We start from the raw sequence: 16136 nt of genomic DNA on the forward strand, positions 1-16136 counted from the left end.
AACTGGATTCCCTGTGGGTGTCATCCTTGAGAATTGTACAGAGGTATTTTTATCAGTTAGAAAGCTGTACAGTCAAAACATGAGTGATGAGGATCAGTATTATCACTTAGATCTTGTGGATAAATTATTTTCTTTTGAAATATTTGAAACCTATTCAACTCAGATTTTTCTTTATTCTCAGAAAGATATGCAAAGACTATTTGGAAGATTATCATCATCTGATGTACGATAGTCATGGAATTTCTTCACAGGAGAGTAGAATTAACAGTCAGGATGAGGTATAGCAGCATTAACTTAAAAAAAAAACCATGTATTTAGTGTTATTTAAAAAGTTTATATAAATTCAGTATTATGGGGGAAAAAATGGTTAGAATTGTTTGAGGAAGGAACTTAATTCTGGTATTTTATTAGTGTCCTATAATGCCCCATAATACAAAGAGGTAGTTTTTAGAGGGCTGAGAAGTTCTCTGAAGAGCTAAAGTGATGAAGGTTCATATTTAGATCATGAGTCTTTTTCAGTATTCCTTATATAGATTAGATGCCTTTAGTTTCTCATATAAAATAACTTAAAGAATAACCTTTTACTGGGAAAAGGTAAAAATTCACGTATAGTAGAAATATTGCCAAAAAAACAAGTAGCATATAAGTCAAAATGAAGAACTTTAGGGTTTTAACAGTTTTTCATAGGCAGCTAAAAAATTGATGCTTGGACATGGGTAGAATTCTTTCAAAAGTAATTTTCATAAAAATCAGAAAAATGCTTGCCTCTTATGGGGGCATTGACTGGGAAGGGACACAATAACTTGCTGAGATGATAGAAATGTTCTTTATCTTGTTAGCACTGTGGATGTTATAGACTATGAAATAAACAGGAATAAATAAATGAAATAAAACTAATACAATTTTAATAGTACTGTGGTATTTTTAATTGACAGGCGCCTCCTTAGTGAAATATGCAATGAAAAGTTTCGATTATACAAATTAAAGATGATGGCAAAGATGGATAAATATCTTAATTCCAGAATGTGTAGGCGACAGTAAGTATTATTTACTTTATATCAGTTAATAACAAGGATTTATAGATAATATTCTTAAGGAAAAAGTTTTGCAAAGTAATTAGAAGTATTTAAAAGATATTTGATGGTGTTAACATATGTGCTGAATTTTTAAGGCAACTTGCTTTGTGCCTCAGTAAACTGAAGCCAAATAATGAGGTCTCAGCTGAATCAATTAATGTTGATTTCACCTCATTATTTTCAACAATGAATTTAACATGTATGTTTTTGTTCTTTTATTTAATTTTAAAATTTTCTCTTGGGTAGACTCATCTTGTCTCATTTTGAAGACAAACAGCTACGAAAGGCCTCCGTGGGAATTATGGGAACTGAAAATTGCTGTGATAATTGCAGGTCCAGGTAACATTTCCTTCTTCTAGATGGACATTCTAAAAGTCTTTGTTTCTCTTCCTTTGCAAATAATTTTTAATTGAATTTTTGTTGAGTGATATGTATTGCAGTTTTTTAAAAACAAAATAATGAATTTATTTATTAAAAAAGAGGACAAAGCAAACAGTATTACAATCTTTTACTTTTATAAATAGATAAACCAATTAATGGTAGACCTAAATCTAAACATATCAATAGTTATATTAAATGTAAATGATCTAAAAATACCATTTAGGACTTCCCTGGTGGCGCAGTGGTTGAGGACCCTGCCGATGCAGGGGACACGGGTTCGTGCCCTGGTTCGGGAAGATCCCACATGCCGTGGAGCGGCTGGGCCGGTGAGCCATGGCCGCTGAGCCTGTGTGTCCGGAGCCTGTGCTCCACAATGGGAGAGGCCACAACAGTGAGAAGCCCGCGTACCGCAAAAAAAAAAAAAAAACAAAACAACATTTAAAGGCAAAAGTTGTTAGAATTGGTTTAAAAATATGACCCAACCAAATGCTGTCCACAAGAAATCCACTATAGGTATAATTATATAGGTAGATTAAAAATAAAAAGATAAAAACTGTATACCATGAAAACATTAATCAAAAGAAAGCTGGAGTTGTTACTTTTAATGTCAGATAATGGAGACTTTGGAGGAAGAATATTAGCAGGGATAAAGAAGGACATTACATGATGATAAAAGAGTCAGTTTACCAATGTATCAGTCAGGGTTCTCCAGAGCAATACATGCACATATGTGTACACACACACACACGCACACGCACACACACAGACAGAGAGATAATGAGAGAGGGAGAGAGAGGTTAATTTTAAGGTATTGGCTCATGCAGTTGTAGGGGTTGGCAAGTCTGAAATCTGTAGGCAGCCTAGCAGGCTGGAAAGTTGGGCAGGGTTTCTACATTACAGTTTTGAGTCACAATTCCTTGTTCTCCAGCCAACCTCAGTCTTTGCTCTTTAAAGCCTTCATCTGATTGAATGAGACCTACTCACATTATCAAGGGTCAGCTCCTTTACCTAAAGTCAACTGATTGTAAATGTTAATCCCATCTACAAAATACCTTTATAGCAACATCTAGGTTAGTGTTTGACCAAATGACTGGGTACCATAAGCTGACACACAAAGATAACCATTATATCCAAGAACACCTAATCCTAAATGTGTATATACTTTGAAAAGAACTGACCGAATTGAAAGGAGAAATAGAGAAATCTGTAAGTAGAGTTGGTGACTTCAGCATCTCTCAGTAATTAATAGAGCTGGTAGACAGAAAATCAGTAAGAAAATAGAAGAAATGGAACAGGACTGTCAGCAGACTGTCTAATTGACTTTTATAGAACATTCCACCTAACAACAGCAGATACACGTTCTTTTCAGGTGCAGATGGAATGTTCATGAAAATAGACTGTATTCTGGATCATAAAACAAACCTTAACACATTTAAAAGATTTGTATTTATACAGAATACATTTTCTAAATAAAATGGAATGAAACTAGAAATCAGCAGCAGAAAGATAACAGGAAAGTCTCAAACACTTGGAAATTAAGTAACACACTACTAAATAATCCATTAGTCAAAGAGGAAGTCTCAAGGTAAATCAGAAAATATTTTGAACTGAGTGAAATGAAAATACAAAATGTATGGGGTACAGCTAAAGTGATACTGACAGGGAAGATTAGAGCATTAAATACTTACAGTAGAAGGGTTTCAAATTAGTAATTAAGCTTCCACCTTAAACTAGCAAATAGGGGTAAAGAAAACTAAAAGGAAGCAGAAGGAAGGAAAGAATAAAGATAAGAGCATAAATCAATAGAAAACAAAAACAATTGGAGAAAACCAATGAACTCAAAAGCTCATTCTTTGAAAAGGTCAATAAAACTGATAGAAAGTTCTAAAAAGAAAAAAAAAAAAGAAGACGAGGAGACACAGATTACCAATATCAGAACTGAGAGAGGGAATTTCACTCTAGCCACAACAGACATTAAAAGGATAATGAGGAAATACTATGAATAACTCAGTGCACATACATTCAGTAATTTAGGTGAAATGGACCAATTCCTTGAAAACCTCAGACTAATAAAACTCACTCACACACACACACACACACACACACACAAAAAAACCCCTCACTCACAATGAAGTACATAACCTGAATAATCCTACCACTGTTGAAGAAATTGGATCCTTGTTAAAAACTTCCAAAAATAAAATTCCCTAGCCCAAGTGATTTCAGTGGCAAATTCTGCCCCCCCCCAAAAGAAGAAATAATGCCAGTTCTACTATTTATGTGATATTCTCTCAAACATAAAACTGCACTGTAGAGATGAAGAAAAGATTAGTGGTTGCCAGAGATTAGAGGGATGGGGTCAAGGTTGTGATTACAAAGGAATAGCATAAGGGAGTATTTTGCAGTGATGAATTTGTTGCATGTTCTGATTGTGGTGATGGTTAGAAGAATCTATGAATGTGTTTAAATTTGTAGACCTTAACACACACACACAGACATACAATCAATTTAACTGTATATTAATTGAAAAAATAAAATACAAATGGTGTATGTAGTTGAGCTAACCATATACTAGGTGTGGTAGCTGTATACTGTTAGACAGAAGGAGTTTTATTAGGGATGGAGATGGTCTCTATGCAGTGATAAATGGTTCCTCCACCAAGAGGACAGAATTGTTCTATGCACCTTAAAAAAAACCCCTACAACTATGTAAAGCACAGACTGACAGAAAAGCTGGAAGAAATCAACAATTCCACCATCAAAGTAGGAGAGGTTGATTATAATTTTTAGTTATTGGTAGGTTAAGCAATCAAAAAATTAGGAAGCAGTAGAAAATCTGGTCAATATGGTAACAAGTCTGATTTATTGGACATGCAGTATGTAGAAGCCTTTACCAAGCAATTAGAGTAATGTGTCTCAAACATTTTTACTTCGTGACCCACATAGTTAATGGCTAATTGAGTCTAGGTTCTGTTCAGAACCCTAAGGTCTCAAGGGATTAACCTTCAGCACACCTATAATCCATTTGTAGCACACGGGCTGGGAAGCGCGGAATTAGAGACTATACTTCTCAAACATAGATGGCATATTTATAAAAATGAACTATAGGGACTTCCCTCGTGGCGCAGTGGTTAAGAATCCTCCTGCCAATGCAGGGGACACGGGTTCGAGTCCTGGTCCGGGAAGATCCCACATGCCACAGAGCAACTAAGTCCGTGCGCCACAACTACTGAGCCTGCGCTCAAGAGCCCGTGAGCTACCACTACTGAGCCCGTGAGCCACGACTACTGAAGCCCGTGCGCCTAGAGCCCGTGCTCCACAACAAGAGAAGCCACTGCAATGAGAAGCCTGCGCACCGCAACGAAGAGTAGCCCCTGCTCGCCACAACTGGAGAAAGCCCGTGCACAGCAATGAAGACCCAACACAGCCAAAAATAAATAAATAAAAATTTTAAAATGTACTATATATTAAAGCAGTGGGTGGCAAACTATGGCCCATGGACCAAATCCACTCACTGCCTATTTTTGTAAATAAAGTTTTTTTGTAATACAGCCATGCCCTTTTGTTTATATATTATCTATGGCTGTTTTTGCAGAGTTGAGCTAAGTAGTTGTGACACAGAGCTTGTCTGGCCCACAAAGCCTAAGCTGTTTACTGTCTGGCCCTTTATAGGAAGAGTTTTCTGACCTCTGTACTAGACTGTAACCTGTCTCAAGTTTTCAGTGTATTGGTTTCAAACACACCACATTATCTGGCCAGAATGCAACAGAATTAGAAGTAAACAAGAGAATAAAAAGGGAAATTCTCATTCATTTGGAAATTTAAAATAATGCTCTAAAGTAACTCGTCAATCAAGGAAAAAACTCAAACTGGAAATTAACACATTTTTAGAACTTAGTGATAATTACAGTAATATACATTAAAACTTGTATGCTGCAGCATAGGTGATACTTGGTGGGAATTTGATAGCTTTAAATACTCGTATTAGAAAAGAAAATTAATGAACTAAGTATCCTATTAAAGAAGTTAAAATAGAGAATAAACCTAAACATAGCCTTTTTTTCCCTAAAAATATATCTAGAATACTGACTATATTCTTATTGCTATTTCAAAAATATTTATTATAAAGAAAGCAACTGAATTAGGTAGTTGAACTATATTAGTTGATTTTTTCTGAGTCCTTTTGTTCTCAACATGCCATAAAGAATTCTCATTTGTATTAATGAGAATTAATACAAATGAGAATTTCATTAATTTGTGTTAATGATAATTTATACCTGAAGGATGGCTTAGGAATTTAACTTCTAAATGGACTTACATGAAAAGCTTATAATCTTTGGTCATATTTTAAAGTATGACTTTAACAACTTCTTGCAAAGGAGATGTGTTTTTTCAGTTCAGAAGTTTTGCGACAGGGGTGGGGGTAGGCAATAAACCTTTTCTTCCATCAAAACCTAACACAAAAGTCCAGTATTTATACAGTAGATCAAGTGGAGCTATTTGAGCTGTAATCCTGCGTTCTGCTTGCTTGAACCTGTTTCTTTCTATGGCCCAAGATACCTCCTGTGAAACTTGGATCCTAGGGCACTAGTGTCGAGAACCATTAATATAACATACCTGTGATGCTATATTATCGTTTATATTTCATGTTTTACATACTTTACATGCTCTCAGCTGTATTGAACTTTATTTTTAGCTTCTGAAGCAGTTGGCACATTTGAGATATTTTTTTACTGGGCTAACTGTTACACTAAATCTTTTTATTTCTAAAGGTACATGCCTTGGCTAAGCTTTCTTTACATATTGTTTTTATTTAGATTGGATCGCTGCTTTTCCATTGATGACTCAGATGACATGTCACAGGACTTTGGTCCACAAGCATTCCAGCTCTTATCTGCCGTGACCATCTTAGGCGAAAAGTTTGGAATTGGGGTTCCAATTCTATTTCTCCGAGGATCTGTAAGTATGTCTGTGAGTCACCTTCAGAGTTCTTCTTTTACTCCTATTACACTTTTCTTCAGAGGTTTGCTGTTTTACAATTATAGCTTTGACTTTAGTTATCAGAACTCAGAGAGTCATATTAAGTTCCATTTAAGCACTGCATTCATTACCTTTGACAAAACCTGTGTGTATCATTAAGGCAATGCTTCCAGGCTGTCTGTTTCAGTTTATTACATTGCAGTTAGATGAATCCCTAGACTGGTCTTTTATAGGATAATTAAGAAAAGTTTACTTTCATTGTGTCAAGGGACAGGTAGAACAAATTTGTATCTTGGTGCCCTGTGAAGTAGTAAATTTTTTGAGCAAAATTTAAGTTTCAGTGATTATTTGTAAATGTCTAAGTTCAATAATAATATTTGGTACTATATTTTTTCTTTCCTTCTATTTTATTTCTAATCAGAAGTATTTAAAATTCTAAGAAAGTTCTTTTTCTTCACGAATGAATAGTTAATTCTGTTATTTATTTATTTATTTTTTGAGTGATTAGTGTGCCAGCATTATGCTAACAGTTGCAGGTACAAATATGAGTAGGTCATGACCCTTATAGCCAAAGAGCTTTTTCTGTAGTCCTTTTGTTTATATGATTTTATTCCTGATTTAGAAGTCTGTAAAGTTAAGTAGTATATATTGACGTTAGTTGAATAAACCAAAAATGGGAGATAGAATCCTTTGCAACTACATATATTTATTAAAAATATAATAAAAGTGGAGATTAAAATTCTCACTTTGTAGAATTTTTTTTTAAGTTTTGTTTTCTTTCTTTCTTTATCTATTTTACTTATTTATTTTTGGCTGTGTTGGGTCTTTGTTGCTGTGTGTGGGCTTTTCTCTAGTTGCGGTGAGCGGGGGCTACTCTTTGTTGTGGTGTGCAGGTTTCTCATTGCGGTGGTTTCTCTTGTTGCGGAGCACGGGCTCCAGGTGCCCTGGCTTCAGTAGCTGTGGCTCGTGGGCTCTAGATGCAGGCTCAGCAGTTGTGGCTCAGAGGCTTAGTTGCTCCACAGCAACTAATGTGGGATCCTCCCGGACCAGGACTTGAACCCGTGTCCCCTGTATTGGCAGGCGGATTCTTAACCACTGCGCCACCAAGGAAGCCCTGGATGTAGAATTTTAAAAATAATTTAGGTCAGCATTCATTTCTTAACTTCTCAAATACTTTGTGTAAATATTTACTTTCTGAGTTTTTGTTTTGTTTTGAAAGGGACTTATTAAGTTAGCCAGTTGTGAAATACTAATGAAATGCTAAAAATATGTTAACTTCAGGTACTGATGTTTTTAGATTATGGAGTTTAAAATTTTGTTCTTAAATCTCAAGTTTGGTTAGAAATTTAACGGTAGAAGTGTTGCCTAAGGAACTTGATTTAGCTGATATGAGTGCTATTTTTTTTTAAAAAAGAATTTAAGTTGCAAGGGATAGATTTAATGTAATTGAGATCTATGAAAATTTCTTGTCTCTGTCATCTTTAAAACCTGTGTATCCCAGCTGAATGTATAATTTATAAAAATTATCCTTGTTTTAATTTGGTGTAATCCAGCAGTATCCAGTATCAACAGATAAGTGGAAGTGGGCTCCTAGACAAACTTGAACTGGTCACAACACGGATCAGATTTCACCTATTATTTGAAAACCAAGTCAGACTGCTTATACCAACAGTCTCTTCTGGGAGTCTGCAAATTAAGAAGTTTATTCTTTGTGAAATTTTATATTACCCTTGCTAGATAAAGGTGTAAAACTTTTTAAAAAAGCCACTTAACGGGCTTCCCTGGTGGCGCAGTGGTTGAGAGTCCGCCTGCCGGTGCAGGGGACACAGGTTTGTGCCCCGGTCGGGGAAGATCGCACATGCTGCGGAGAAGCCTGTGAGCCATGGCCGCTGAGCCTGCACGTTCGGAGCCTGTGCTCCGCAGCGGGAGAGGCCACAACAGTGAGCGGCCCGCGTACTGCAAAAAAAAAAAAAAAAAAAAAAGCCACTTAACGAAAATTTGTAGACATTAAATACAGTGAAAATAAGGCAAGTTTTTTTCCCCCAATTTCAGTGATCTTGGTATCTACTGGGATATCATTTTTTAAATTATAATTGTATTTCCTTTGAGAATTTAGTGAATCGTCTACCTTAACTAATTTAGGAAAAATTAATATCTTTACAGATAATTTTCATTTGTAAGATGATTAAGTATCTTAAACTTGAAACTCTTGGAGTTCATTTAAAGAGATAATATTTGTACATATGAAACAAATATTTCAGCAGCACATGATTCTCCTCTCTTACATAGGATGTTTAAAAATAGTATAAAAATAGTATAAATGATTATTCAGGCCATTCAGGTGTTTGTGAATGGAGTTTAAAATTTTGTTTTTAAAGCATAAGTTTTGCTGGAAATTAAATAGTAGAAATATTGCCTCAGGAACTTTGTTTTAGGGGTCTAAATAGCTCACCACATAGAAATCTTTTTTTATTTTTTTGCAGTACGCGGGCCTCTCACTGTTGTGGCCTCTCCCGGGATCTTCCCGGACCGGGGCATGAACCCGTGTCCCCTGCATCGGCAGGCGAACTCTCAACCACTGCACCACCAGGGAAGCCCCACATAAAAATCTTTAAACACCTTTGTGAATTAAGTATTAAGATATGCAGTTATCTTAATTTTACAGATTAGAAAACAGACACAGTCATTAATTTGCATAATCAGGAGATTAAGTGAAACCTCTTTCCTGATCATATTATCAAAGTGCTCCAGAATTAGAGAACACTTTTGATAAAAGATGCTTTGACTATAGGCAGCCATTGGGAAACTATTGTTAGTTTTAATTACCCTTTATAATTTTCAAACTTTCTAACAGGAGAGGGTTATCTGTTTAATTTTTCGGACAAGCTATTTCATCAGGTTGAAATATATTCCTAGAGATAATTATTGTAACTTTATATTTTGGCTTTATTGTTCACATAGAATAACAGTCCCAGAAATGACCTTTTTAAGCCCTGAAGCGGCAGCTGTGAACTTCCTTGGCCTGTAGGAACTGGGAAAGAGGCAAAAGAAAAAAAAATTAGTTAAAATGTAGACAGAAACTATGGACTTATTTTGTACTTTAAGAACACAGGAATCTAAAACTTCTTAAGAGTTTATAACTACTTTTTTCTGCTAGTTGTTAAACTTTTTTTTTTTTTTTTTTTGCGCTGCGCTGCATGGCATGCGGGATCTTAGTTCCCCAACCAGGGATCAAACCCGTGCCCCTTGCAGTGGAAGCATGGACTCCTGACCACTGGACTGCCAGGGAATTCCCAAAACATCTATTTTTGTGTGAGCTACTGTACTCTGTTTTGTGGGGAATTCAAAGTGGAATTAGATGAGACATCATCTAATATGGAAGGTGTGTTACTTGAGAATAAATAAGTATATCGCAGCATAAAAAGAGATCGGGGACATATGAATAGATATAAAGTATTATTTAAGTTCTGAAGAGAGAGTGCTTGTTAATGGCTGTGAAACTAGAGAAGTCTTTGTTATGGTATCACTGGCGCTTTTCTGTTCTGTGGATGATAAGAGTAGATTTGGGCATTGAGAGCCAACCCGAGGGAAGAAGGTGGAGAGGAATGTGGCATTCCCAGCGGAAAGAACTACCACAACAAGCAATCGTCATTTTTAAAGAAGCTAATTTAGAGAAGTGGCAAGTTTGTTTGTTTTCTCTATCAGATAATGGTGCGGAAGATTTGGCTTTTATTAGAAAGTGATCCTTTGGGACTTGTGCTCTGGCCAGTCGGCCCCCTTTATGCTAACACACATCGATCTGTTCATAGGTTTCCAAATTCCCTGATGCATCTGTTTGGTACCCTAATTTTTCCAGCCTGCTTTTTAAAGGAGAAGAGTGGGTTGATAACTTCCATTTTTGAGACTTTGTCCCATAGAAGTAGAGACTCTTAGAGCAAAAAGATTATTTAACTCTACCACCTTATTATACAGTGGTGAATACTAAGTCCCAGAAAGTTAAATGACCTGTGTCATGTCAGGTCATTACTTTGTGCCAGAAGCAGGATGAGCGACAGCTTTCCTAACTAACGTTCTGTTGCTGTGTCTGTTTTATTATGCTGTTCACATGCAGTTTTAAATTTGTATTTTTAGGTTGAATGATCTAGAGATACTAGAGTGAAGATTTATGATTGGTAAGGGATATGTGCATGTATAATTGTGCACTCCTTGAAATCAGTGCCCAAATCCCTATATCCGCTATGGCAGCTTCCTCATCCTTAGCAGTTTTACTTCGTCAGTGGGTTAACCTGGAAAATTAAGTTAACTAGAACATATAAGTAATTAATGGAAGATGCCTCGCTCAGAGTAAGAAATTGTTAGACATCTGTGGTTTTTGTTTTTTTTTTTAAGACATTTGTTGTTGAAAATCCTTATTCTGTTTTTTCAGAAATGTTACTTGGGTAAATTTGGATTTCTCGTTGAAAAGGGAATATGATTTCTTTAAAACAAAATGATCTGTGTCGAAGAGCAGAAATATTTCGTTTTATGTATGGTGATTGCCATGGAAACATGACAGTGTAAATTTATTCACACAGTACACAGTATTCACAATGATTATTGATCATGAGGGGAAGGGACAGTTACCCCTACCAATTAGAAGAACATCTCATTTCTTCATATCAGCAAATGTGTTCATTCACTTCAGGTTGTTTTCTGCTTACGAAAGGGAAGGCTAGAGGAATAATTTCTAGTGTCCAGATTGCTAATAAGTACTAGTTAGGCAACTTAATATCTTTGGTGTTATTAGTTTGCAAGCAATAGATTCTCCTACTATAAAGGTAAGCCCCCAGCAGGTGTAGAATGCCATTACAAATGTTCTGGGAAAACTGACTTAATACTGAGTCAGGGCTTTTGCTTTTATGTTAAGGAAGGCAGGCTAAGTTAAAGGATAAGAAGTATTATTATACTTGTATAGCAGCTGAGGAAATAGAAACACAGGTAAGTTAAGTAACTGACTTGCCCAAAATTCAAAAGCTAGTAAGTACTGGAGCTGTGACTTGAACCCAGGTGGTCTAGTTGCACTAACTACAATCAGTATATATGTATATGTATGTATATTGGTGTCTGTGTGTCTGTGTGTATATATATCCCTGGTGTAGTGGTCTGGAGGACTGTGTCCTAGTCTTACCTCTGTGACCTTAGGCTACCACTTAACATCTTTGAGCCTCTGATTGTATCTGAGTAAAAATGACTAGATAGATCAATGAGCTCCAATGTTCCTTCCAGATCTGAAATTCTGTGATGTTTGATTTTAAACATTCTACACAAATCAAACCAAAGTCAGTTAGTATAGGTAGTAGAGGTTGTTGTGGAAAAAGGTGCTACGTTGTACGTGGGTGTTTCTGTTTCTCTGAATCTTGTTCTAGTACAATTTTTGTAAATATAATCACCATGATACTAAAGCTTTATTAGTTAGCTATTTTAATACAAAATTCAATTTCAATTTCAATTTTTAGAATGCACGTTACAGACCCTGTTAATTAAACCTATAAGAAGCCTGTGTTTTAAAAAAGCTCAGTGTATCTGGGCACTGATGTGTCTCTGATGGGAACTTTCCTAATCTAATCTAATTTCAGCCTAGATTTCTTTATGTGAGGGATCAGTCTTCTTAGGTTATTTCACTTGTATTCACATTTTTAACATTCCAAAATGATAAACTTGTAACCGTAACGTTTTCATCAGTTGAACAAAACCAATACATTTGTAATATAGTGAGGCTTCTAGTGCTTGAGTTATGTCTGCTGGAACTCATTCTGTATATTCTTTCCATTTTGATCCCTGGATTTGAATATGCACTGATTGTTAAACCATCATTAGAGTATAGATGAAATATAAAAATGTTGAGTGACAGGATGTACCTATTTCTCAAATTTTAGATTGCATTTCATATTGAAAATTTTAGAATACAGGAACTTCTTGACATACTCAAGGAGTGAATGTTTTTGAAACATGAATATAACCTAAAATACAGTATTTGTTATGAAGCACATGATCAGTCTAGCGAATTTAAACAGAAAGGTATTTATTACTGGGTGTTAAGTGGCTTAGAGTATTGTTGATAAGATTATACTGCAAAATAATCTTCCATGGAAGCAGTTGCCTCTTCTGTGGTTAAGAAGTTATCTGTCAGTGCCTGACCCCAAGCTATGCTGAATAGGGAGCTGTAACAATCAGGAAGGTTCTACTTCTGCTTGATCTGGGAGCTGCCTTCTATAATCTGTATCAACAAAATGAATGTCTCCTGTTACTTAGGAAGCTAGAAGCTGTATGATAGGTTCTTTGCTAACACTTTCTCATAAAAAGCAAACCCCTCCACAGTCATGCATACCTGCAAATACAGCGAAGTAGACCCCTTTGCCTCACTTCCTGCGTGTAGATGTCATGCAAAAATACCTTTGTTTAGTGGAACTTAAATCACATCCAGAAGCCTAGTTGAAAGAAAGTTTGAGAAATAGTGTTTGCAACTTCCCAGATTCTGTGGTAGAAGTCACAGTGGAGGAAGGGCAGAATGACCCTCGAATTACAATCTGCTGTATTCACCGCAAATACATTAGATCGAAGCAATTCTCCAGAGAGCCCTATGTTTATATAGTACCATACACATTTAAAAGTAGTATTTAGATGTGTAGGATGGATGAAGAAGGTAATCAGGGACTTCCCTGGTGACACAGTGGTTAAGAATCTGCCTGCCAATGCAGGGGACATGGGTTCGAGCCCTGGTCTGGGAAGATCCCACATGCCTCAGAGCAGCTAAGCCCGTGCGCCACAACTACCGAGCCTACGCTCTAGAGACCACGAGCCACAACTACTGAGCCCGCGTGCCACAGCTACTGAAGCCCGTGTGCCTAGAGCCTGTGCTCCACAACAAGAGAAGCCACCGCAATGAGAAGCCCGTGCACCGCAACGAAGAGCAGCCCCCGCTCGCCGCAACTAGTGAAAGCCTGTGGGCAGCAACGAAGACCCAATGCATCCAAAAATAAATAAATAAATAAAATTTTATAAAAGGGGTAATCAGAGGGCCAAGTGAATAGAAAAAGTTCTCTGTGGAGAGTGAAGGTGGAGGGAGTCATTTCCATTAGAGGACAAGAGAATTGCATATGATGGGCTAGCTTCCCCAATATTTCTAGACCTTGATGGCTATGAAGAGTCTCCGATCGGAATCCTCTGGTCACTTAGGGAAGAATATCTCAAAAGCAGCAACTGTCTAGCATGCACCTGCTTTTTCTGATGTATCTCAGTGAAGCAGCTAAATCAGAAATGATTAAGTAAACTTTGCTGAAACATCACGGACAAAAAGCACAGTAATGACAACAACGCAGTGGAAACCTGAGTCTTGGCACTGCACTCACTGGTTACCAGCTATGGGTCACACTGCCTTTAACACCCATGCTTCAAGTCTTGAGCTGTAGATTTATGATCACCGTTTTCAAACAATGTGAGTATGTTAATAAAAGGTCTAAATAGCAAAGGTTAAATATTCCAAATATATCCAAACCTATGCATTGGGAAATGCATGTGATTTATATATGAAATTTCCTGCCATTATTTAAAACAGAAAAGGAACACTATTTTGAGTGTATTTATTTGTGACTTAAGTAATCAGAGCAAGCAGGAGGGGTATAAAAATTCCGTAGGTTTTTAAAGCTGAAATTTAGTGTTAAAGCCAAAGAATCAGTAGACGATTTCGTGTTTTACATCTCCTGTTTAATTAAATAAACATTTTAAGAAATTGATTTTATGCCTAATTTCAGAATTCCCAGCGTCTTGAAGATAAATATCGCAGTCACAATTTCTTTGGCACTGGCAAGGATCACACAGAGAATTGGTGGAAGGTTTTTTCCCATCAGCTCATAACTGAGGGATTCTTGGTAGAAGTTCCTGGGCAAAGCAAATTTGTAAAGATTTGCATCCTTACAGAAAAGGTAAACAATGTAGAAGTCTGCCTGTTTGATTGAATTTTCTCACTGTGCATTAAACGATTCTTCTTGTGTTCAATAGGGTAGAAATTGGCTTGCTAAAGCCAAAACAGAATCTCCTCAGAGCCTTATCCTTCAAGCTAATGAAGAATTGTGTCCAAAGGAGTTTTTTCTACCAAGGTTCATTTTTCAGTTTTTTTTTAACTTCTGGGTTTTCTGTTATTTAAATGATTCATTTTGTACCAATTTACAGGTACCACACAAAGTAAAATGAGTAAAGATAATCATTTTTGCATACCTCTTTGAGTCAATTTGGTGTGGGAGTCAGTAGGGAGAATGATAAATCATAGAACACTGTCTTGGTGAATAGGAAGTAGATGACTATAGTACTTAGAAAGCTGCTCCTGTTGATTAAAGAAGTGTATAGCACAGGGAACTATATTCAGTATCTTGTAATAAACTATACTGGAAAAGAATCAGGAAAAAAAAGAATGTAGATACGTATATGTATAACCAAGTAACTTTGCTGTACACCTGAAACTAATACAATATTGTAAATCGACTATGCTTCAATTAAAATAAATAAATAAATAAAATAAGCAACATTGAGGTAAATGTTGAAGAATCTATATACCATATTTCCTTCTTATGTATAGAGGACAGGGAGGGAATACACATGTTGCCTACTTTTTAGTACCTTTACATGTTATCAATCATTTTTCAATTTTTTTTTTTAAATTGAAATATAATTGACATTTAACATTGTGTAAGTTTGAAGTGTACAAGTGTTGGTTTGATACATTTATATATTGCATTGTGATTATGGCAATAGCGTTAGATAACACTTTTATCACATCACTTGAATAGCACTTCTTTTTTGTGTAGAGAACAAATAAGATCTAGTCTCTGAGCAACTTTGAAGTTTATAATACAGTATTATTGACTATAACCATTATGTTGTACTTTAGATTATCAGTTTTACTTTTAAACTTAAAAAACTTTGAAGAGTTTTAAATCTAGACTTTGAAGAGCTTAAGCTCTTTGGAGGGGAAAAATCAATTTAAAAAAGCATCAGTTCTAAAAGAGTAATATAACCTTATCTGCCTTTCTAAGAGTGGAGGTGTGATGATTCATGTATTAGAAAATTACATTTTAACATTTGAGATAATTTAATTTTATTATTTTTCAGTGCTAAAGCTGTATCTTCCGGCACTGAGCAACATTCCTCTAATCAAGTACCAATTGAATTAACTTCAGAGGTTTGTTTTTATTAAAGAGATGGTTCTTATTTCATTCTTTATTGATGCAACTCCTGTTTAAAATTTTTCTGTTTTATTTCCACTCAAAGAGGAAAATGCCATATATAACAAGATATAAAATGTGGAAAGAGAAATGATATGAACAGAATAAAATATGCAATATATGATTTCTGGGGTTAATAGAACAGAAGTAGCTGAGAAAGTAATGCTTATTTTTTTTCTTTTAAGCCTCTTTTATAACTCATTTGGCTTGGATATTATAACACTTCTTATAATATCTTTTTTTGGATATTATAATACTTTTAGTTGATGGAAAAATAAGCCTGATTCCTAAATGTTCTCATTACAATTACATAGACACATACACATACACACCTTTTCTTGCTTTGTTTTGGATCTTAGGTAATTACAGATTAAATACTTATCCACAGGCTGACTTCCACTAATGAGGATACTAGGGTGATGGGGTGATGGATAAATGTGCT

The 16136-nt window shown here is 35.8% G+C and overlaps 1 protein-coding gene across 8 annotated transcripts in view; it reads left to right on the plus strand.

Annotated features, from left to right (window-relative positions):
* The window catches only part of WRN (WRN RecQ like helicase), a 148380-nt gene that overhangs the window by 100619 nt on the left and 31625 nt on the right, over nucleotides 1–16136 (plus strand). For all 8 annotated transcript variants that reach the window (XM_019921475.3, XM_033848716.2, XM_073798581.1 and 5 more), the window contains 6 exons: nucleotides 936–1037; nucleotides 1323–1415; nucleotides 6275–6416; nucleotides 14228–14398; nucleotides 14475–14572; nucleotides 15582–15651. In XM_019921475.3, coding sequence (XP_019777034.1) covers nucleotides 936–1037; nucleotides 1323–1415; nucleotides 6275–6416; nucleotides 14228–14398; nucleotides 14475–14572; nucleotides 15582–15651 — 676 coding nt within the window. The remainder of the gene's footprint in view (nucleotides 1–935; nucleotides 1038–1322; nucleotides 1416–6274; nucleotides 6417–14227; nucleotides 14399–14474; nucleotides 14573–15581; nucleotides 15652–16136) is intronic.

This window comes from Tursiops truncatus, chromosome 21, assembly GCF_011762595.2.
Source record: "Tursiops truncatus isolate mTurTru1 chromosome 21, mTurTru1.mat.Y, whole genome shotgun sequence".
NCBI classification, from domain to species: Eukaryota; Metazoa; Chordata; class Mammalia; order Artiodactyla; family Delphinidae; genus Tursiops; species Tursiops truncatus.